Source organism: Alosa pseudoharengus, unplaced genomic scaffold (genome assembly GCF_046254945.1).
Source record: "Alosa pseudoharengus isolate Yale_2024_CS ecotype anadromous, Long Island Sound unplaced genomic scaffold, YU_APseudo_1.1 YU_APseudo_1.1_scf_2, whole genome shotgun sequence".
In the NCBI taxonomy this organism is placed as follows: Eukaryota; Metazoa; Chordata; class Actinopteri; order Clupeiformes; family Clupeidae; genus Alosa; species Alosa pseudoharengus.
The window spans coordinates 45301770-45324225 of NW_027468663.1; the positions used below are offsets into that span (position 1 = coordinate 45301770).

The following is a 22456-nucleotide window of genomic DNA, read 5'->3' on the forward strand; positions in this document are numbered from 1 at the left end:
ACCTCACAGTTGCAAACCTCCAAAATGATTTTCTTTCTAGGCATATTACTTATGGACCTCTCAGGTAAACACAATGTTTTGTGGCATGCTGTTGGTCGTTATGAACTTTCAGAATTTAGCACTTCTGTCAAATAATGGAGAAAGAGACATAACAGACAGAACATATCATTTGTTCATTTGTTTGTTGTCTGTCTTGTATGCCTTAGTGTCACGGGTACGCTGACAACTATGCCGCTCCATCTGGCATCTTTTGTCTTGTGTTTATTATTTTTGAAATATATTTGTCATGTCTTGGTGTCACGGGTACGCTGGCGACTACATTGCTCCGTCTGGTATCTTTTGTTTTGTGTGTCAATGTATTGTATGCCAGGGGGCCAAGTAACGGGGACGCTGGGCAGATGTGCTGCTCCTTTTGGCCTATTTTTGTTTGATTAATTATTTGTTTGCTGTTTAATTTGTTTGTTCGTCTGTCTGTGCTAGGCTTGGCGAGTGACGCCGCTCCAGTCCAGCACATAATTGTTTTTATTAGATTCTTTGTTTGTAAACTCAGGGCATTGCTGTAAAAGAGTTTAATGCTCAGTCAATTTCCCCTGATTAAACAATGTTTGATGATGATGATGAAATATGACATACCATCTCTTTTCAGGTAACGCCCATGGGAACAAAATCACTCCAAACAGTGTTGAACTCAACATGATTGACGGACATAATTTAACCCTCTCCTGCAGCATTAGTTACAGCTCTAGAGACTATCTACAGTGGTATCGACAGTACCCAAGATCAGCACCTCAGTTTCTCTTGTTCATCCTTAGTGATAAGACAGAAACATCAAATGTGGATCCTCGATTCTCTGGGAGAATGAATAAGGAGAAAAGTCAATTGTTCCTGGAGCTCACAGTAGCTAAACTCACAGACTCTGCACTCTACTACTGTGCCCTGACGCCCACAGTGAAGGAAATGGGCTAACTGTTGTACAAAAACTTACATGACATGACAAGACATGAAATAAAATGCACCATATCTTAAATTCCAATCAGGAGGTATGCATGACGTGCTTAAGTCTACAGAGATTAAAGTCATCAAATTAATACATACAAGTTTATTTATGTTTATTATGATTACATTCATGTTCATGATCCATCAAATTGACATTTACATAATACAGGCTACCAAGTCTACTTGTTTTGGTACAAATGTCAAGCAAATGACTAGATAGGGGGCAATGATGAACTCAAAGGAAGACTTAAAGCTCAACTCAACACCACTGTGAAATCTGTCCCTTTAACAATCCAAAATCTGCAAGTGTCTGACTCTGTTCAGATCTAACTGACTACAGTAAATCATTGTCCTCATTAACTATTACATATGTCACATATAAACTAGGTGGTGGGGAGTATAATCAACTTGCCAGTCAGCCTGTTGAAAGTATATTGGCTGAATTTATGCAGAGACTTGCAATAGACATGAACAACCTTACCAAATATATCCCCTCCACTGTAAAAATCGGCACACTTTAAAATTATAGAGAATTGCAGAGGCAATATTGAGTATTGTATTGTGATAACATTTTTAATGTAATGAACAGACCTGGTATAATGTCCCCATATCATCTCTGACCGGAATTTATTGGAAATTAGATGATTGCTCATTGAAATGTGTCAAAAATAAAAATCCCTAAAATATGACTGTTATTTCCCAACAGTCACAATTGTGACCGGACATAAAACACTCCTTTTCACCCACATTTTCATGAAAATTTGAAAAAATAATAATTGATTACCTCAATAGGTTACTCAAGACACATGATTTTGATATTTTCATGTCTGGGAAAAATTTGGGATTAAGTCATGTTTTGGATTTGTCCCTGCTGCGTGTTACTCTTCTGAGGGTGTCGATGTTATGGAGTAATAAGGTACATGACCACTGGATGGCAGCATTTCTGAATGTATTCTGCAATTCAGTTCCATTCCATTTTATTTACACAGCATCATACCAATGTATCACAGCACTTAAAACAACCCAATGTGAGTTTAAAACACAAAGGTGAGAGGAAGAAATCTTGAGTACAACCATGACTTATAAGGGGGACCTATATCTTCTTGGAGACAACGTGGTAAAGAGACGAGTTGAACTTTTGTATCAGCATGGTGCAGCATTGGTGCAAGAAATGTAGTATGATGTAATTTGTTATAAAACAATTTGCATCATCATCAAATTATATCAGTTCATATTATCACAACCATGGGCGGACTGGCCATCTGGCATACCGGGCATTTTCCCGGTGGGCCGACGCACCTTTTGGGCCGATAGAATAGGCTATATAATTTAATCATTTTGGCCAACGATCGGCCCAAAGGATGGACAATCAGCGGCCCACTGGTTACATTTCCATATTGACACTCGACTGATCCAATAACAACTCACGTCAGGCCCACCCCTCGCATTTTGGCCCAGAGCCAGGATTTTGTGAGAGATCAGAAGTTAATCGAAGTTGCCTACACGAAATTGCTGGGGAAGCCGGTAGTGACAATAGTGCAAAAGTAACACCAATGAAAATTCAAAAATACAATATTGCAAGTAGGCTAGCAAATGTCAGCAACATGTTGAAGTTCGTTGAGTTTGAACCAGGATGTAAGCAAGCATACAGAGGGACAGTGAGCAGGTGGTGGAGCCTTGCGGCTACAAGAACTCAGTGGTGGAGCAGGTAGGCTATGTGTGACATGCCATGCTGACGATGATGATTATGATGACTTATTAATTGCGATAATGTAATGATGTGGTTATGATAACCTAAGGCCGTGCTGTGATTATAATAACAAACAGCGTAAGTTAAATGTTCTAAATGAATGATTTGCAACCCCGGACAGCAAAAGAGTGTCAAATCGATGTTAATTGTTGGTCAGATTGATCAGTTTCCGTCAGACGCCCAAAATTCAACATCGATGACATGAGTGGTGGTTGGTCTCTCAAAGTAGAGCGTCGAAAGAGTTCTATCTTGGAAGGGTTAATTATCATGGTAAAGATGGGCTAAAAGACTGTAGACTGACGGAAATGTAGGCTACAAAACATCAAGTCATATTCATGCACAACTTGTGCAGCACAAGCCAACTAATATACGGTAACCTATACGATAGGCTACTGGAAGACATTAAAGATAATTAGTTAATGTAGCTATAATGTTCCAAAATGTACCAGCAATGTAGTATAGCCTACAGGAATGAAATATTTCCAGCAACAGCCCTACTTATTTTGTGTTGTTTCAGTTGTCTTACAGTGATTAACGTCTACTACAATCTAGGTAATTTAGCTCTTTACACATAGGCAAATTCAGTAACTGTTTGGTGCTGCTGTCAGTTGAGCATTGTATAGTTTAAATGTAGCCTATTAAATCATTTGAAATTATACTTTGAATTCAAGCAGAAACTCTTCTTTAATAATTGCTTGTATAGCCTAGGCTACTTGAATATGGAGATCATGTACTCCATGGCTACCTCTGATCAGTGAGAGTGATAGCCAGTGAGGCCTATCACTTTCAGTGCTCCATGACAGTTGAAAATTTATGCATATTTAAGGGTAATGCAAAGATTTTGTATTTAATTAGGTGTGCCCGACCGATTTGAGGGCTGCTTGGGCCAAATATGCCAGGGCCGATTTTTGGTCCCAGTCCGCCCCTGATCACAACATCAGTTAGAGGTCCCTTTAGAGGCCAAATAAAAGAAAAAAAGAAAAAAGAGCAACATTCTCATTTATATTCTGAGTACTCATACAACATTTTATATAATGTACAGTGTAAAGACTGCATTGACATGGTACCATTGATGTAAAAGTGATATTCGTTCAGTCCGTTTTTGAGGTATTTACAAAATGAACACAGTTGTGATGATGTACAGAGCTTACTCTGTACACATTGTCTGTTAGTCCACTTAAAGGACAATTCCGGCGCAAAATGAACCTAGGGTTAATAACACATTTGTACGAGTTCGACCGTTCGCTGGGATTTATTTTCATGCTAGTCGAATGTGACCAGTTTTATTGCAAACCGCTAATTAGCGTTTAACGCTAGCCTTCGGGGCACACGTCCAGTAGAAAGAAATCGCTATTTCTATACCACTAACAAGGCTCAAAATAGCACCACACTTACACAGTAGCATAATGATGGTCTCTACATGTAAACCGAAGCATTGAGAACTTTGTAAGTGTACAGGCAGTTTATTAAAAAGAAACACATTACCGTTCACGTCTGGTTGTTCACATATACAGGCAGGCGATGTGAACTAAAATCAAACGTAATTTGCTCAATATATGCCTATCAGAAGTAATAGCTCCGATGTAACATAACTTGTATAGTGTACTTACTTAGTGGATGTCCATCTGGTCTCTCTGGTATGGATCGCCGCCTCCAATTTCTTTTCGGGACATGGAAAAAAGTTTCAACTACAGCCCTGTTTATAAATGAGGGGAAATCTTCATACTCTACAAAACACTGCGTCTCTTGGGGATCGCGACGCAACAGGTCCCACTCCATGCAACACAGGCACTCCTCTTCGGTGGCTATAGCTTCACAATGTCCGCAGGTAGCCTAGAGTTTCCAGAAGTGCGAGGCTGTGTGCAGCATTGACTACAGGTAGCTCTCTCTCTCTCATAGCCCTTTCACGGAGCTCCGCAGCTCTTCGTTGGTAGGCTATATTCCGACGTCCAATAAGGGTTCATCCTCGATGTCTTCAAATTCGTTCAAATAGCCTGCCATCTCTTACGTCTCCTGTTGCGTTCAGTGCTTCTCTTTTGTACAGTCCTTTCTTTCAGCAACAACTTTTCACACGAGATTCACTTCACATCCCAGAGTTTCGTTTTCCCAAGGCGCCTGCCTGTATGTGAACCAGACTTGAACGGTAATGTGTTTCTTTTTAATAAACTGCCTGTACACTTACAAAGTTCTCAATGCTTCGGTTTACATGTAGAGACCCTCATTATGCTACTATGTAAGTGTGGTGCTATTTTGAGCCTTGTTAGTGGTATAGAAATAGCGATTTCTTTCTACTGGACGTGTGCCCCGAAGGCTAGCGTTAAACGCTAATGAGCGGTTTGCAATAAAACTGGTCACATTCGACTAGCATGAAAATAAAGCCCAGCGAACGGTCGAACTCGTACAAATGTGTTATTAACCCCTAGGTTCATTTTGCGCCGGAATTGTCCTTTAAGGTATTCCTGAGTAGCCCCACCTCACCAGCTCAGCTGATGCTTGATTTGATGCATCAGCCACTTCTGCAGGAGGAGGAGCTGACAGGATGTGTTCTGAAAAACGTTTCCACCCAGATGAGAATGTGAGTTTGAGCTCAAGCTTAAGAATCTTAAGGGCCTATCGTGATCTTCATTGAGTTCACTATGCTTCACTACTTAGTGCTACTCCTCATGACCATAGCAGGTACAGATAACATTTTTAAATGTAATTTTCACATGACCTTTGGTGTAATAATAAGCATATCTGGGATACAAAATTGAATGAATGTCATACCATATGGCAACATTGCTACATGGTTAATATATTTTGGTTCTTAATAAGGAAAATTCTATTTATTTTTCTTCTCATAGGACTCACTCATGGGAATGATATTACTCCAGACAGGACTGAAGTGTCTGATGTGGAGGGATCCGATTTAACCCTTTCATGCAGCTACTCCTATTTAGGTTCACCCACCATGTTTTGGTATCGACAGCATCCAAAATCAGCTCCTCAGCATCTTATGACCTTTGCCTTTGCCGGGCAGAATCAGACATCAGATGTGGACCCTCGTTTGTTTGGGAGAATGACTAAAGACAAACTCTATCTGGATCTCTCCTCTGCTGAACTTTCAGATTCTGCGCTCTACTATTGTGCCCTGAGGCCCACAGTGAAGACTAACTAGCTAACTGTCACACAAAAACCTAACAGGAAGTTCTGTCTCTACTGTACTCATAATACTAACGCTCCTTCCAAAAACACTACATAAGTCACAGAGTAATACCAAGTGACATATCTTAAATTATGACATTTTCCAGACTTCTAATTCTGGTTGAGAGAGGATCAGCCACTGGTTTAAGTTTCAGTTCATTACTGTAATTCCTGGGTTTCCATCTACTAAATGGATCAAAATAAGTTTCAAAAATACAACTTATAGATAAACAAATGGAAAACCCAGTTATTTTCAACCAAATCTGCTTTAAGCTTTTATAATGTTTAATTTTAGGGTAAGGCTATTTGCACCCCTGGTACAATTAGCAGTGTATGCTATTCGTACCCTGGTGCAATAAGAAGTGAATTCTATTCGTACCCGGGTGCACACAGAAATGTGTCCTATTAGTACCCCGTCTGGTACAAATATCAATGTATGCTATTCGTACCCCGGTGCACACAGCAATGTGTCCTATTAGTACCCCGTCTGGTAGAAAAATCAATGTATGCTATTCGTACCCCGGTGCACACAGCAATGTGTTCTATTAGCAGGCTACCTCATCTGGTACAAATATCAGTGTATGCTATTTGCACCCCTGTGCATTTAATCTGGCATATTGATCACACAATGTAATAATATTTAAAAAAAACAAAAAACAAGCAACATGTTTTTTGTTGTTGTTACATAACAGACTGTAAATAGCTCAGCTGTGTAATAGACACTCTGAATAAGGTATGCTGTTTGCATCAATGTAGAGTTAGAAGTGGATGCTATTTGTACCCAGGTGTTTATAGTACTGCGATTTCTTGTTCAAATTGCGCGCCTTCTCTCCAGAGACGTTGGTAGTCATGCACACTCACTCCGCCAAAACGCATCTCACAGGAATCGAACCCCGGTCTCTTACGTGCTAGCCCTTGCCTGTGACCACTGTACTATCTGCTTCAACAAGAAGTTGAAGTGTGCAGGCAAACTTATAGTTTATGGGCCTGAACGTCATATTCATGAAATTTCTGTTAGCTAACAAACTGACGGTTGTATGTGTTCACTGAACAAAGATTATGAAAATAAAACACAACTTTTCCATCTCAACTTTTTCAAAAATTCAAAAAAGTCCCGCCTCCGTAACTTCCGTATCCATCCAACTTCCTGGCGTCGATTGTCTATGGGAAATAACACGGCGTTTCGAAATATCATACCGGTTAAACATCTGTAGGTAGCGAAGTAGAAAAAGCTGGTGGGCAGATTGGCATACACACTTCTTCCATCTAGTTTCCACTGGATTTTTTGATTGTCGGTGCCGTTTAAGTAGTATACTATAGACTATACTACTTAAACGGCACCGAAAATAAAAAAATCCAGTGGAAACTAGATGGCAGAAGTGTGTAGGCCAATCTGCCCAGCAGCTTTTTCTACTTTGTCACCTACAGAGTTTGACAGGTACGATCTTTCAAAACGCCATGTTATTTCCCATAAACATTTGACGACCGAAGGTTGGATGGATACGGAAGTTAGGAGGTGGGACTTATTCTGGAGAGGTCTATATACATATGTATCAGGGTATTTTCCATGGTGGCCAATCAACATTACACATACATGGCTGTGAGGTTTTCAAACAGGCAAGGTCCTTCATCTGTACTTTGTTGAATTAGGTCCATGATATCTACAAAATGCTCAACACAGAATGCTTTGTGTGCAAAACTGCACAAAGCAAATGTAATCTTTGGGAATATTAACATCGGCAAACAGTAAAAGTAAAAAGTTAACATCAAAATGTGTTAGTCTACCTCATGAGTGCAGTTATCATTTCAAACTGAGGGGACATAACTGTATTATAAGACTGCTGGTTTCTCACTCACCAGTGCATCCATGGCAATACCCCCCCCCCCCCCCACCTACTCACCCCACTAATCTCAACATGATTCCTCCATTCTACTCACTCAAAGCGCTTCCACACCCCCAGGACAAGACTTAGAACAATGGGTGATCTGCTCTGCTGCCCCTTATGGAATGTCCTCTCTTAAAAACTTAAAACATTATTTTTTAGCAGACTAAAACCTGGCTAGCTGCTTTTTTAACTCTATAATGGCTGCTGCCTATTATAATATATTAATGTTTTTTTTTTATTTCTTTCAGTGTTTTTAATATTTAAATGTCTTTTGCCCTGTAGCACATTGAGATTGGCTGAAAATGTATAACTGAATGAATTTTCTCTGCAGGTTGGTCTGGAAAAGAGTTCATTGATGTATTTGATAAGGCTTGTCGCTCTGTACTTTGTGCTGTTCTCATTGTGAACTGCGGGGGGCGCAAATGTAATGTCAAAACCTGCAGAATGAACTGAAGCTCCAATGCACCACATGTGTGTGTCAGAATGTGATATAAGAACTGAAGGAGACAGAGAGAGTCCAAAGTGAGCCAGTCACCAGTTCAACTATGGAATATTACATAAAGGCATTCATTCTAGCTGTTTATTTCAGTGGTAAGAAATATCCTAAAATGCAGTATAGATAGATAGATAGATAGATAGATACTTTATTGATCCCCCAAGGGGAAATTCAAGATACAGTATATACTCTAATGTTTAATTATATTTTTCAATCTTTTTGGTATTTCATGTGGCTCTGTTGTCTTCACAGTGTGCTCTGTAAAGGGGGACTCTGTTACTCAACCTAAAGATGAGATTGGTCTGAAGGACAGCATGGTGACACTCAGCTGTCAGTATGATACCAGTACCCCAGCAGCTGGCCAGTATCTCTTCTGGTACCAGCAGAAACCAAACGGATTCCCAAAATATATTCTACTGAAAACATCTCTTAGACAAGACAATGGCCCATATTTTAAGGGGAGATTCAATGCTACACTCAACACAGACACAAAAACTGTTAATCTGACGATCCAGGATCTGCAAGTGTCTGACTCTGCTGTGTACTACTGTGCTCTGCAGCCCACAGTGACAGCTGCAGACTCAGCTCTCATACAAAAACTGTTTTAGTCAAGAGACGCCTGAAAATGGTAATGACAGAAATGTGGAAAACATCATTTACACTGAATTGATTTTAGTTAAAAAATATTCAGAGAAAATGCACAAATGTACTAGATCCTCGCCTGATGGTGAGGCAGAGAGTGACGGAATCTATGCTTATATTAGTGCTTGCAATGAACAAACATATGTACTGGGCAAAAATGCAAGCAAATGTAATAACAGTTAAAAAGGGAAAAGGGAATAACAATATCACTTTCTCCAGCACCTGTTTTATCCAGCAGGTGAACCAACATGTCACACTGACATGGTAATTGCCTGTTGTTAGCTAGCCTATCTCTAAATAGAGACTGTGGATGCCAGGCACCATCTTTCAGGATATCATCTGTCAGGCAATCTCAGGGTATCACCTCTTTCCTTAGTGGTCTAAACGTGTTGGTCAATGGCACAAACACTTTTGCTAACACTTTACTTGAAGGTATCTACATAAGAGTGACATAACACTGTCATAACACTAACCCTAACTTGTCATAACAAAAACTGAATTGCAGTTGACAGAAGCGTTATGTCATGAACAATAATAACTTGTTCATAATGTTTATTACACGTTCATGACAGTGGCATGTCACTCTAATGTAGATACTCTCAAGTAAAGTGTAATCAGACTTTAACTTAACTCAACCTATCTTGTTTCCAGGGGATGAGGTTACAGAATTACTGCACAGTATTAAATCATGACACTAGAGGCAGTGAAAGACAGTGAAAGAGAGAGAGAAAATAAAAACGCCATAATAAGCTGCATTGATTGTTGGCTGTCATCACAGTTCAATTATATGACTATAGCAGAATGATGCTGTCTCTCATTTTAGCAACCCATAGGCAAAATAATTTGCTATAAATTCTAAATGCATATCTACAGATTACTAATTCTTTGCCATTAAAACAAGCAAATTGTGTCCATCATTGCAACCCACATTAAAGCTGCAGTTGGGAAGTCTGACAGATTGAGGGGACTTGAGGAGTCAAAATTTTCGATGTTTACAACTCTCATGCCCCTCCCCCACTACCACCGAGCACCCTCTCATCGAGTTTGTGCTCTTCAGTGCGCACCTGACTGCACCAGACTGTGATTGACCGTCAGATCTCACACAGCCCTGCTCTGATTGGACCCGAGTGAACAATAGGTGTTATAAAAACCCTCACTAAACGTACAACATGTTCAGCCATGACCCACTAAATGAAGATAAATCGTTAATGAGTGTAATAATGCTGTTGTGCTGTGTGACATGAGAGTGTAACTTCCTGATGTATTTCCTTTCTCTTTTAAAAGGTACAGACACACTTTCAGTCATTCACAGAGCAGCACATCAGACAACAAATTACACACACACACACACCAAGAACAACTGATCTGGAAGGGACATGGGCAAACCACTACTTCTGATTCTCATTATCATCACTGGTAAACTGACTTTTTTCTCTTTTTTTCTCATGTTTTTTTTTTATGCACATTTTGAATTTGATTTCTTTAATGTACTTGTTTGCAGAAATAATAGCTGACAGCATTGATCCTGATCTGGACCGTGTAAGTCACCCAGAAGGAATGAAAACAGTTACCCTGAAATGTTCATATCAGACAAGCAGCCGTAATGTTCACCTTCACTGGTACAGACAGTATCCTCATCAGGCACCACAATGGCTTCTATACAAAGGTGCGCGATCATACAGTAGGGATGATGAGAGCTCAGACCCACGATTTACCTCTAATACCGATGAAACATTTACTGAACTCATCATTAAAGATCTGACTCTGGCAGACACAGCTCTCTACTACTGTGCTCTGTGGGTAGCCCAGTGATACAAAGACTCAGAGAAGCTGTACAAAAACTTACATTTAAAATAGGATGTTTTTCATTCAGAGATCAAAGTAAATTCCTCTCAGTGCTCTGATATCAGTTTAACACCATCAGAGGTTTTCCGGTGAATAGCATCTGTGGTCACACCTGTTGCATCATTGAAATGTATGCTGTTGTAATAAACTATTACACACAATACAAATTACCTGATACATTTGTCAAACTGTTGACTTTGGTCTGTCATTTTCTTTTCAAATACATTCATTTTTTGTCCAATATTCAATGGTATAACATAGTTTTTTTTATTATTATTGTTGTTCATTTCACACTGGTACAGATAGTATCCTGATCAGGCACCTCAATGGCTTCTATATAAAGTTGTCCTAAAGGTGTCCCTTACTACTGGTTCAGTACTTGTTTACAGCATCCAACACTTCTGTCAACATTACCCACCTGTAACATTGAAGATGCGTTTACTGAACTCATAATTAAAGATTTGGCTCTGGCAGAAACAGCTCTCTACCGCTCTTCTACTCCTCTCGTGCTCTTGTAGAAAAAAGATACAGAGTGACTCTTACACAACTGTAGCTTATTTTCCAGAGTCTTCTGGGCAGAACCAAGTTTATAGGGTCCCTTGGGGCCCAAAGCATACTTAGATTTGGGAACCTCCCACCACCTTAGCACCACCAATAATATTGAATATGATCTATGCTTGATCTATGATCAATTACACCAGTGGCGATCCTTAGACGTTATCGAATTATGACTTCTATGTCAGTGGGCTATAATGAGGTCATCATGTCACCGGGCTAGATTCACCCTGCACCAGTGTTGGGCGATGTCCTCTTAATTGGCATTTGATAATGTGTACAGTAAAACATTGTGATGAACGATGATATCGTATGTGTGTGTGTGCGGGGTGGGGGTGGGGGGGCAGTAAACACTTATTAATTACCATATGTCTGAAAAAAAAAAGTTTTCACTAAACAACAGATGTTTTAAAAACCCTCACTAAACGTACAACATGGTCAGTCATGACCCACTAAATGAAGATAAATCGTTAATGAGTGTAATAATGTTGTTGTGCTGTGTGACATGAGAGTGTAACTTCCTGATGTATTTCCTTTCTCTTTTAAAAGGTACAGACACACTTTCAGTCATTCACAGAGCAGCACATCAGACAACAAATTACACACACACACACACACACACATCCCAAGAACAACTGATCTGGAAGGGACATGGGCAAACCACTACTGATTCTCATTATCATCACTGGTAAACTGACTTTTTTCTCTTTTTTTCTCATGTTTTTTTTTTTGATGCACATTTTGATTTTGATTTCTTTAATGTGCTTGTTTGCAGAAATAATAGCTGACAGCATTGATCCTGATCGGGACCGTGTAAGTCACCCAGAAGGAATGAAAACAGTTACCCTGAAATGTTCATATGAGACAAGCAGCCGTTATGTTTACCTTTACTGGTACAGACAGTATCCTCATCAGGCACCACAATGGCTTCTATACAAAGGTGCACGATCAAACAGTAGGGATGATGAGAGCTCAGACCCACGATTTACCTCTAATACCGATGAAACATTTACTGAACTCATCATTAAAGATCTGACTCTGGCAGACACAGCTCTCTACTACTGTGCTCTGTGGGTAGCCCAGTGATACAAAGACTCAGAGAAGCTGTACAAAAACTCACATTTAAAATAAGATGCTTTTTATTCAGAGATCAAAGCAATTTCCCCTCAGTGCTCTGATATCAGTTTTACACCATCAGAGGTTTTCTGGTGAATATAGTCTGTGGTCACACCTGTTGCATCATTGAAATGCATGCTGTTATAATAAACTGTTACACACATTACAAATGACATGCAATCCAACAACATTGAAAATGCAATAAATATACTATATATATATATACTGCTATAATCCTCTGTGTCATATCCCCCCACCCAGCAAACTCCCTCACCACCATGACAAGCAGCCATTCTGTTTTACTGCACTGGTACAGATAGAGTCCAGATCAGGCACCTCAATGGCCTCTATACAAAGGTGTCCAATACTACTGGTCCAGTACTTTTTTACAGCATCAAACATTTATGTCAATATTACCCACATCTAACATAATTGAATCACCGTTTACTGAGATCATCATTGAAGATTTGGCTCTGGCAGAAACTCTACCACTCTTCTACTCTCTTGCTCTTGTAGAGAAAAGATACAGAGTGACTCTTATACAACTGCAGCTTATTTTCCAGAGTCTTCTAGGCAGAACCGGCCAAAGTCCTTATGGGACCATAAGGAGAATTTAATCTAGGAAGCACCCACCACCTAAGCGCCGCTTATAATATTGAATATTATCTATGCTTGATCATTCACATCAGTGGCGATCCTTAGACGTTATCTAATTATGACTTCTATGTCGGTGGGCTATAATGAGGTCACAATGTCATTACCTGGCCAGATTCACCCATTTAACTCTGGCTGCAGATCTCCCAGTGTGTTTCACTAATTCACGGATTGGGATAAATGCAGAGACCAAATTTCCATCACGGGATCAAAAGAGTATATAGACTTTTATATATACACTGACCAGTGGCCACTGACCAAGGTTTTACTCTTCCTGATGAAAGGCATCATGAAACAACACAATTTGAATGATATGAGGTTATTATATGAGATTAAAATGCCATCTAGTGGAGAACACAGAGACATCCAGTCAGAAGCACACAAAGGGGAAGGGTACAATTAAAGCTCATATATCAGAATGGCAGTCTGCACATTTACAGTAGCTTTCATTTCAAGAATCCATTAAAAGACTATCTAACTCACTCAAGTGTGGTGCCTTGTTTTATCCTCAACAGTTTCTTTAGTCTTTACTCTGTATTCATGGATTTAAGACAGGAAGTACAACATCTCAGAGGGCTAACCTCATTAAAATAGAAATCAATTAAAAATTGGCCTTTTACTTAATGACTTGAAAAGGCATTGCTTCAGTTTTTTACAGGATCTATGTCTCTGTCCAGCAGGCCTGAGCAGTAACATCTTTTAATGAGTTAGATTATAAACAAGGTGTATCATATTTATTTCCCCAATATAATTCCATGCAAAAAATAATTCATAGCTCTATGATCAACAACACATTCATTTGGTCATTCATCTCATTCTTATTTGTGGATCCTCGATTCTCTGGGAGAGTGGATAAGGAGATAAATCAAATGTTTCTGGGGACATCTCCTCTGCTAAATGTTCACACTCTACTCTTTATACAGATAACGGTTTACAATAAAACATATCATATTAATTATAACACCAAGGTAACAAAAGTCCAATAACCTTTTAGGGACATACAACAATTAAATCTGTATGATATATATGCAAAATAATAATTAAAAGAAAACCATGCAGATGAATTAGAATGTAGCATATTCTTCTTTAATCTCTTTACAGACCACTTTCTGTTTATTCAGAGTCTAAGCATTATTCTAGAGGAGGGGCCTATATGACAGATGTCCTGACATGATCTTCATTAATCATAACAGATGCACAAGCTCCACTCTTTGTTGAGGTCTTTGTTGAGTCTATCATGCTGTTCCATTCATTACTACTTTTCACAGCCATTTTAGGCACTGCATAATGACAAATGTAGAGTTCTCTTGTCTCTTCAGTTCTAACTGAAAGCTCCAAGGGGCATACACCTGAAGAGAATAAGCCTAAAAAACGAGGGTCTAAAGCTAACCCACCGCAATGAGTATATAATTAAGTTTAGTTAAGCAACATAACATAATGACAATCAAATGCAGTACTTTACAGTATACAGTATAGCATCTTGCAATAAAACTATTCCCATTGTAGATACTGAATAAATAGCACACGTCCAAATAAGAGGTTGTCAAACCTTGCCTGTCATGAAGCATGAACTATTCAGATGTTCAGACCAATAAAGCACTTTGTTCAAATTCACAAGCAAACATGTCCCATATGTTTAGAGAATATTTACTGTAAACACTTTCCAGATACTATGTGGAACTGTATCAGTAAGGTTTTCACAAAGTTTTTTCTGTTTGTATTGAAGCCATGAGGGAGGAGCTAGAGAGAGAAGATCATGATGACGTCACAATGCCTACCCATGGGAAACTTGTCTTGTTGATTTACAGTTTTTCTCAGTCGCTTTGGTGCTTTTCTCACATCACTATTAACATTTGCACAGCAGTTAGTGCAATTCTCAAAACAATTAGTGCAAACTGCAAAACCTAGTGGATGACCTGCAAAAGCACGTCACTTGCTCAAAATGGATAGTCCATTCCTCAAAAGCAGGTATTCATGTCAATGGAACTGTCAGTGTCATCAAAATGAGAAGTCTTGACACCATCGTTTATGAACAAGATAGTCAAATGGCTTTGTCATGTTTTCATTATGACAGTTCTCTCAGTGTTTTCCAATGCAAAAAACGGTCAGAACTCGGTGACACTACCTGAACATGCTCAAGACAGCACTATACAGCACTTGCACAGCCTTTTGTACATCAGTAAAGTTACACATTGCTGTAGTTAGGTGAGTAAGTGAGTACAAGACACTGAATACGTACATTTTTACTGTATGCTCTTTGCAATTCTAAAGCATTGTGACAGAATTTGATAACTAGTTCAACAATTTTGTATGTAATGACTCAAGCAATGAAATGAAGACTATTAGTTTTATTTGGAACGACTATTCAGCATTCATAAGAATAGTTCATTTTGACTGACATGACAAGCAAATGATAATGTTAAAAAACAGCAGAGAATTGTATGAAAGCAACTGATACATGTCCGAAAGTATTTGCAATTTGTTCAGAGGAAGGAGACAATGGCAATGACTATTGCAAATAAATGCATAAACTATGCCTAGGAAAACAATGACATTGTGCTTGATTCCTAATTTCATGTCTCTGAACCTCACAGTGTCAGATGGTGTTCTTTATGAAATTGAAAAAAATATATATAATTTAAAAAGACTTACTTTGGAAAATAGATTTTATTTTTGTGCAACTACATTTTTGTGTATCTACATTGTAGATACCGAATAGCATACATCCAAAGACAGGTTTTCAAACCTTGCCTGCCATGAAGCATGACCTTTTAAGATGTTCAGACCAATAAAGCACTTCATTCAAATTCACAAGCGAACATCTATCATACGTTTATTAATATTTATTGTAAAAACTTTCCAATGCATACAGTGTGGAACTGAATCCATAACGCTCTCACAAAGTAATTTCTGTTTGTATTGGAGCCAGGAGGGAGGAGCTAGAAAGAGAAGATCATGATGACGTCACAATGCCTACCCATGGGAAACTTGTCTTCACAGGCCTGACATTCAAATGGTGTTACTTTAGCAGACCTCACAGTTGCAAACCTCCAAAATGATCTTCTTTCTGGGCATATTACTTATGGACCTCTCAGGTAAACACAATGTTTTGTGGCATGCTGTTGGTCGTTATGAACTTTCAGAATTTAGCACTTCTGTCAAATAATGGAGAAAGAGACATAACAGACAGAACATATCATTTGTTCATTTGTTTGTTGTCTGTCTTGTATGCCTTAGTGTCACGGGTACGCTGACAACTATGCCGCTCCATCTGGCATCTTTTGTCTTGTGTTTATTATTTTTGAAATATATTTGTCATGTCTTGGTGTCACGGGTACGCTGGCGACTACATTGCTCCGTCTGGTATCTTTTGTTTTGTGTGTCAATGTATTGTATGCCAGGGGGCCAAGTAACGGGGACGCTGGGCAGATGTGCTGCTCCTTTTGGCCTATTTTTGTTTGATTAATGATTTGTTTGCTGTTTAATTTGTTTGTTCGTCTGTCTGTGCTAGGCTTGGCGAGTGACGCCGCTCCAGTCCAGCACATAATTGTTTTTATTAGATTCTTTGTTTGTAAACTCAGGGCATTGCTGTAAAAGAGTTTAATGCTCAGTCAATTTCCCCTGATTAAACAATGCTTGATGATGATGATGAAATATGACATACCATCTCTTTTCAGGTAACGCCCATGGGAACAAAATCACTCCAAACAGTGTTGAACTCAACATGATTGAGGGACATAATTTAACCCTCTCCTGCAGCATTAGTTACAGCTCTGGAGACAATCTACAGTGGTATCGACAGTACCCAAGATCAGCACCTCAGTTTCTCTTGTTCATCCTTAGTGATAAGACAGAAACATCAAATGTGGATCCTCGATTCTCTGGGAGAATGAATAAGGAGTTAAGTGAAATGTTCCTGGAGCTCACTGCAGCTGAACTCACAGACTCTGCTCTCTACTACTGTGCCATGAGGCCCACAGTGAAGGAAATGGGCTAACTGTTGTACAAAAACTCACATGACATGACAAGAAATGAAATAAAATGCACCATATCTAACATTCCAATCAGGAGCATGAAGTGTTTAAGCCTACAGAGATTAAAGTCATCAAATGAATACATACATGTTTATTTATGTTTATTATGATTACATTCATGTTCATGATCCATCAAATTGATTCTCTAACCCCTGTTTACTGAACCTCTGCAGGAGCCAATGAGTCATACTAAATCATAACATGTAAAACAATGTTTATTTTGTCCAATTGTAGCTCACATTCAGTGTTTTATATAAAATGTATTTGACTGTATGTCACATACTAGAAAACTCAGCTGCACTTGGACTGCAATATCACTGGGAACCAGGGTGGGACGACATTTCAACACTACATGTCGATTAGATGTAGATGTTTATTTGTGTCTCAGAGCTGTGAGACATTAGACAGCTTGCGTCATTGCACAAAATAGTCATGACCCTCTGGAGAAATTTATTACACATTCTGATTGTTTCTTACTGTTGTAAGTAAACTTTTCCACCCAGCTTCACCTTAGTGATTGATTGATAGTTTCATTAGTTAAATGTTTAGTACTTAAGTTAATACCTGCCAATCTGGGCATTTTTCTTATCTTGTAAAATGTCTGATGTCTGTTTTTTTACAGTTGACGGAGGGATGGAGGACTCTGTTAATCAGCCATCAAATCAGGTAGTCGGCATAGAGGGTGAATTGGTGACACTCAGCTGTAAATATGATGTGACTAATACAGGCTACCAAGTCTACTTGTTTTGGTACAAATGTCAAGCAAATGACTTCCCTCGATATATACTGCAGAGATACTCTTTCAGAGATAGGGGGCAATGATAAACTCAAATGAAGACTTAAAGCTCAACTCAACACCACTGTGAAATCTGTCCCTTTAACAATCCAAAATCTGCAAGTGTCTGACTCTGCTCAGATCTAACTGACTACAGTAAATCATTGTCCTCATTAACTATTACATATGTCACATATAAACTAGGTGGTGGGGAGTATAATCAACTTGCCAGTCAGCCTGTTGAAAGTATATTGGCTGAATTTATGCAGAGACTTGCAATAGACATGAACAACCTTACCAGAAAATATATCCCCTCCACTGTAAAAATCGGCACACTTAGAAAATTATAGAGAATTGCAGGCAATATTGAGTATTGTATTGTGATACAAATTTAAATGTAATGAACAGACCTGGTACAATGTCCCCATATCATCTCTGACCGGAATTTATTGGAAATTGGATGATTGCACATTGAAATGTGTCAAAAATAAAAATCCCTAAAATATGACTGTTATTTCCCAACAGTCACAATTGTGACCGGACATAAAACACTCCTTTCCACCCACATTTTCATGAAAATTTGAAAAAAAATAATAATTGATTACTTCAAAAGGTTACTCAAGACACATGATTTTGATATTTTCATGTCTGGGAAAAATTTGGGATTAAGTCATGATTTGGATTTGTCCCTGTGTGTTACTCTTCTGAGGGCGTGGATGTTATGGAGTAATAAGGTACATGACCACTGGATGGCAGCATTTCTGAATGTATTCTGCAATTCAGTTCCATTCCATTTTATTTACACAGCATCATACCAATGTATATCTCTCACAGCACTTAAAACAACCCAATGTGAGTTTGAGACACGTGGTGAGAGGAAGAAATCTTGAGTACAACCGTGACTTATAAGGGGGACCTATATCTTCTTGGAGACAACGTGGTAAAGAGACATAAGTATCAGCATAAGTACATTAGCATATGGTGCAGCATTGCTGCAAGAAATGTAGTATGATGTAGTTTGTTATAAAACAATTTGCATCATCATCAAATTATATCAGTTCATATTATCACAACATGAGTTAGAGGTCACTTTAGAGGCCAAATAAAAGAAAAAAAGAAAAAAAGAGCAACATTCTCATTTATATTCTGAGTACTCATACAACATTTTATATAATGTACAGTGTAAAGACTGCATTGACATGGTACCATTGATCTTTGTAAAAGTGATGTTTGTTCAAGGAGAATTCCTGTCCGTTTTTGAGGTATTGGTATTATTTGAGGTATTGGTATTATTACTCTGTACACATTGTCTGTTAGTCCACTTAAGGTATTCCTAAGTAGCCCCACCTCACCAGCTCAGCTGATGCTTGATTTGATGCATCAGCCACTTCTGCAGGAGGAGGAGCTGACAGGATGTGTTCTGAAAAACGTTTCCACCCAGATGAGAATGTGAGTTTGAGCTCAAGCTGAAGAATCTTAAGGGCCCATCGTGATCTTCATTGAGTTTACTATGCTTCACTACATAGTGCCACTCCTCATGACCATAGCAGGTACAGATAACATTTTTAAATGTAATTTTCACATGACATTTGGTGTAATAATAAGCATATCTGGGATACAAAATTGAATGAATGTCATACCATATGGCAACATTGCTACATGGTTAATATATTTTGGTTCTTAAAGCTACATTGTGTACTTTTTTGAGTTAATTCTTAGCAAAAACCCATTTGTTCTTTCAAAAATATGTGCTCATTCATGTGTAATTATTTCCACTTACTAATCAAAGTATTCTCGTAAGTGTAGAATCTGATATTCCAAATACATACGCGCGAGTCGCGCAAATGGCTGAATCCATGTTGCGCCTCCATCTTTGAAATACATTCGCCAACGAGGGACATTCCTGGAAATTCAGCTCCGCCTTTCGCGCTTGTAGGCAACACTCATTGCATGATCAGTCTACTCGCGACTGCCGGCAGATTTGAAAGTCTGTTGAAAATGGAGGATTACAACTATTCTCGAGGACATGAAAAGGAGTCGCCAAGGAAGCGAAAAAGAGAATTAAAACGCCAACGCGACCGGAAAAACAACAGACCAAAGTCAATATTGGAGTGGCTTTTCTAAGATGGAAAGAGCTCGTGAGGAGCAAGGATTTTAAAAGGGACGCCGAAATGGCCTGCTTTCTCCTCGACAGGTAATTTGGCCTATTCGTGTAAACATACAGTCTATGGTGTAAATTCGAAGTTTTATAGTTGCTTGGCTTAGTATAGCATGGTTGTCCATAACGCTAGAATGACGTCTGGGATACTTTTCCTCGCGTCGATGAAAAAGGATTGTTGTTGTAACATAAATCTGCTATGACGGATCACAGGCAAAGGGCACTAAATTGTAGTTATTTTTCATTGCTTTTGCTTTGTAGCCTAAATATATCCTAATCTGATAATGCTAGTGTAGCCAATTCCAAGGGTGACGTTCACATCCTGAGGCCTGTCCTGTAGTCTTATTAATTGTAGACGTAGCCTACTAAATTGTCTGAACGTTTTTCACTGCATGAAAACAATTGTTGATTCTATGTGATTGTTGTTTGATAATAACTTAAAGTATATTTTTAATATCTTGGTGTTTACCATTTTATGTACTGTTATATGTTGTGAAACGCTCTGCTTATTCATTTCAGATGAGCATCTTGGCGCAATTGCAGAAGCCCCTGAAATTGAGAACCTTGAACAGAGGTAACCCATCAATGCTCATAATGTCTATACCCGATGACATTCTCTATTGTATATTTTCATGATATAAGCATTTATATATATTTTTTACAAAGCCTACATGACATGAGCATCGTGGAGGAGGATGTGGACGAAATTCAATGGTCTTGTTATGTGATGCACGTGCATGCCTTCATTGTAACCTTGCCTGTAACTCAGTCTAGGCAAAATAGCACTATACAGATTAGTAACAATATGTTGAACTATATAAAATGGCGTGTATGTCTAACGACACTGCATGTCTTCCACAGGATCAGCTTTCCAGGAGACTGCAAATTTAGAATGATGGCCCATGTTGCTTCAAAGGCACCATACAAAAAGGAAGGGTTCATGTGTAAATACCATAATTTGTTAATTTCTGTAAATAAATATATTGCAAATAACATTGTTGACCATGTTACTGTCATTTGGTGTTTCAAAATGGTAAATTACCACAACTCCTTTTTTAATTATAAGTTTGTGGATGTAATGTATGAGGTACAGCATGAACAGTCTCTTATCAATTCTAAAAGTTTTTATTTTCATGAAAGCAAAATATAGCGATGTACCGGTGTAAAATAAATTAAATACAGTTTTAAAAGGAACAGGCAGTACAAGAACACTAATACAAAACTATTTACAATAACACAACATTACAACATTATAGGAAGGTGAAATAAATTCCAGAGATGTCCCTGAGGGTCAGGGAATTTATCCCTTATCCTACACACACAGCTTGGGATCACTCTTCTATTACCCTGTCCTAGAGACCCATGCTGCCAGAAAATGAAATGTCTGTAGGTAGCATATCTGAACTCTATTGTCATCACCTGGCTCTCTTACATGGCCTAATGCTGTGATGTCTGTGATGTACTGCCTGTGAATCGGGAGAAAACCTTCATCTAGGCAGTGCTGTGTGTAGTGAGGCAGAAGGCTCACACAGGTGGCTGGGTTTTGTCCACAGCATTTTCTCTCCCGATCGATTGGCATGTCTCTGCAGTGTGTACAACTACACCAAGGCATCCCTGGCACAGGTGGGGGGACGACATGTCTGCACTGATGCATCAAACACCAGACCTGGCTGCCTCACTATAGCAACTGTGTGGTGAGGTTCCTGTGCTCTTGCAGGCTCATTCCATCCACAAGTCTGAAGAAATAAGACACAAGAAATAAGATCAGATAGGCTTGTTTAGGTAGCAAAGTTAGATTGTTAGCAGAGTAGTAGTAATAGTAGCCTACTCTGTGTCATTTTTCAAGTGTTCACACAAAATGATGAATACTATGTATGTGTATGGACAATGAAAAGGTGAAAATGTTGTGTAACATTTTCTATAGACCATAACGTAATTATGTGTCGTGATTTCACTGGGAGACAACTCGCATCATGCAGTTGACTGGCAACAGCTAGAAATTGCTACAAACAATTGAGATACAAACAGGCAGGGAAGCTACACCAAGCGCGTGACTGAAGCGTTCCGTTCACAACGCGTAAAATCAATTTTAGATGAATGGTCTATTTTTTTTCTGCAGCAGACGCAACGCAAACGAACGTGCCTGGTGCAGCTTCCGAGCTAATTTCGGTGTCATTGACATTGGTACTGTTCAGAGAAATATATTAAAAACACAAACCTCCGTTGCTTCTCTCCTTTGTCTTTGAAGTTCTTCCAGTCTCTCCTCGTCATCTTTTGGAGTGATCCTCTGCCACCGGCTCTTGGCTTTCCTTTACCTTTCCCTTGCACCTCCGTTGCATCGACTGATCTCTGACTCTGCTCACTGA

General features: G+C 38.9%; 1 long non-coding RNA gene and 3 gene segments (V, D, J or C); all 4 read left to right on the plus strand.

Moving 5' to 3' along the window:
• Nucleotides 1-7906: 7906 nt before the first annotated feature.
• Nucleotides 7907-8919, plus strand: LOC143133540 (T cell receptor alpha variable 19-like). The segment is given in 2 exon segments: nt 7907-7910; nt 8564-8919. Coding segments are annotated over 2 exon segments (360 nt in total).
• A 3085-nt stretch (nt 8920-12004) lies between these two features.
• On the plus strand, nt 12005-12439 carry LOC143133541 (T cell receptor alpha variable 12-3-like). The segment is given in 2 exon segments: nt 12005-12041; nt 12129-12439. Coding segments are annotated over 2 exon segments (348 nt in total).
• Nucleotides 12440-15947: 3508 nt separating this feature from the next.
• LOC143135331 (T cell receptor alpha variable 3-like) lies at nt 15948-17541 on the plus strand. The segment is given in 2 exon segments: nt 15948-16218; nt 16801-17541. Coding segments are annotated over 2 exon segments (360 nt in total).
• Nucleotides 17542-20013: 2472 nt separating this feature from the next.
• LOC143135332 (uncharacterized) lies at nt 20014-21051 on the plus strand. The gene is made up of 3 exons (XR_012988908.1): nt 20014-20126; nt 20610-20664; nt 20952-21051. It is a non-coding gene; the product is annotated as an uncharacterized LOC143135332 (long non-coding RNA).
• Nucleotides 21052-22456: the final 1405 nt, after the last annotated feature.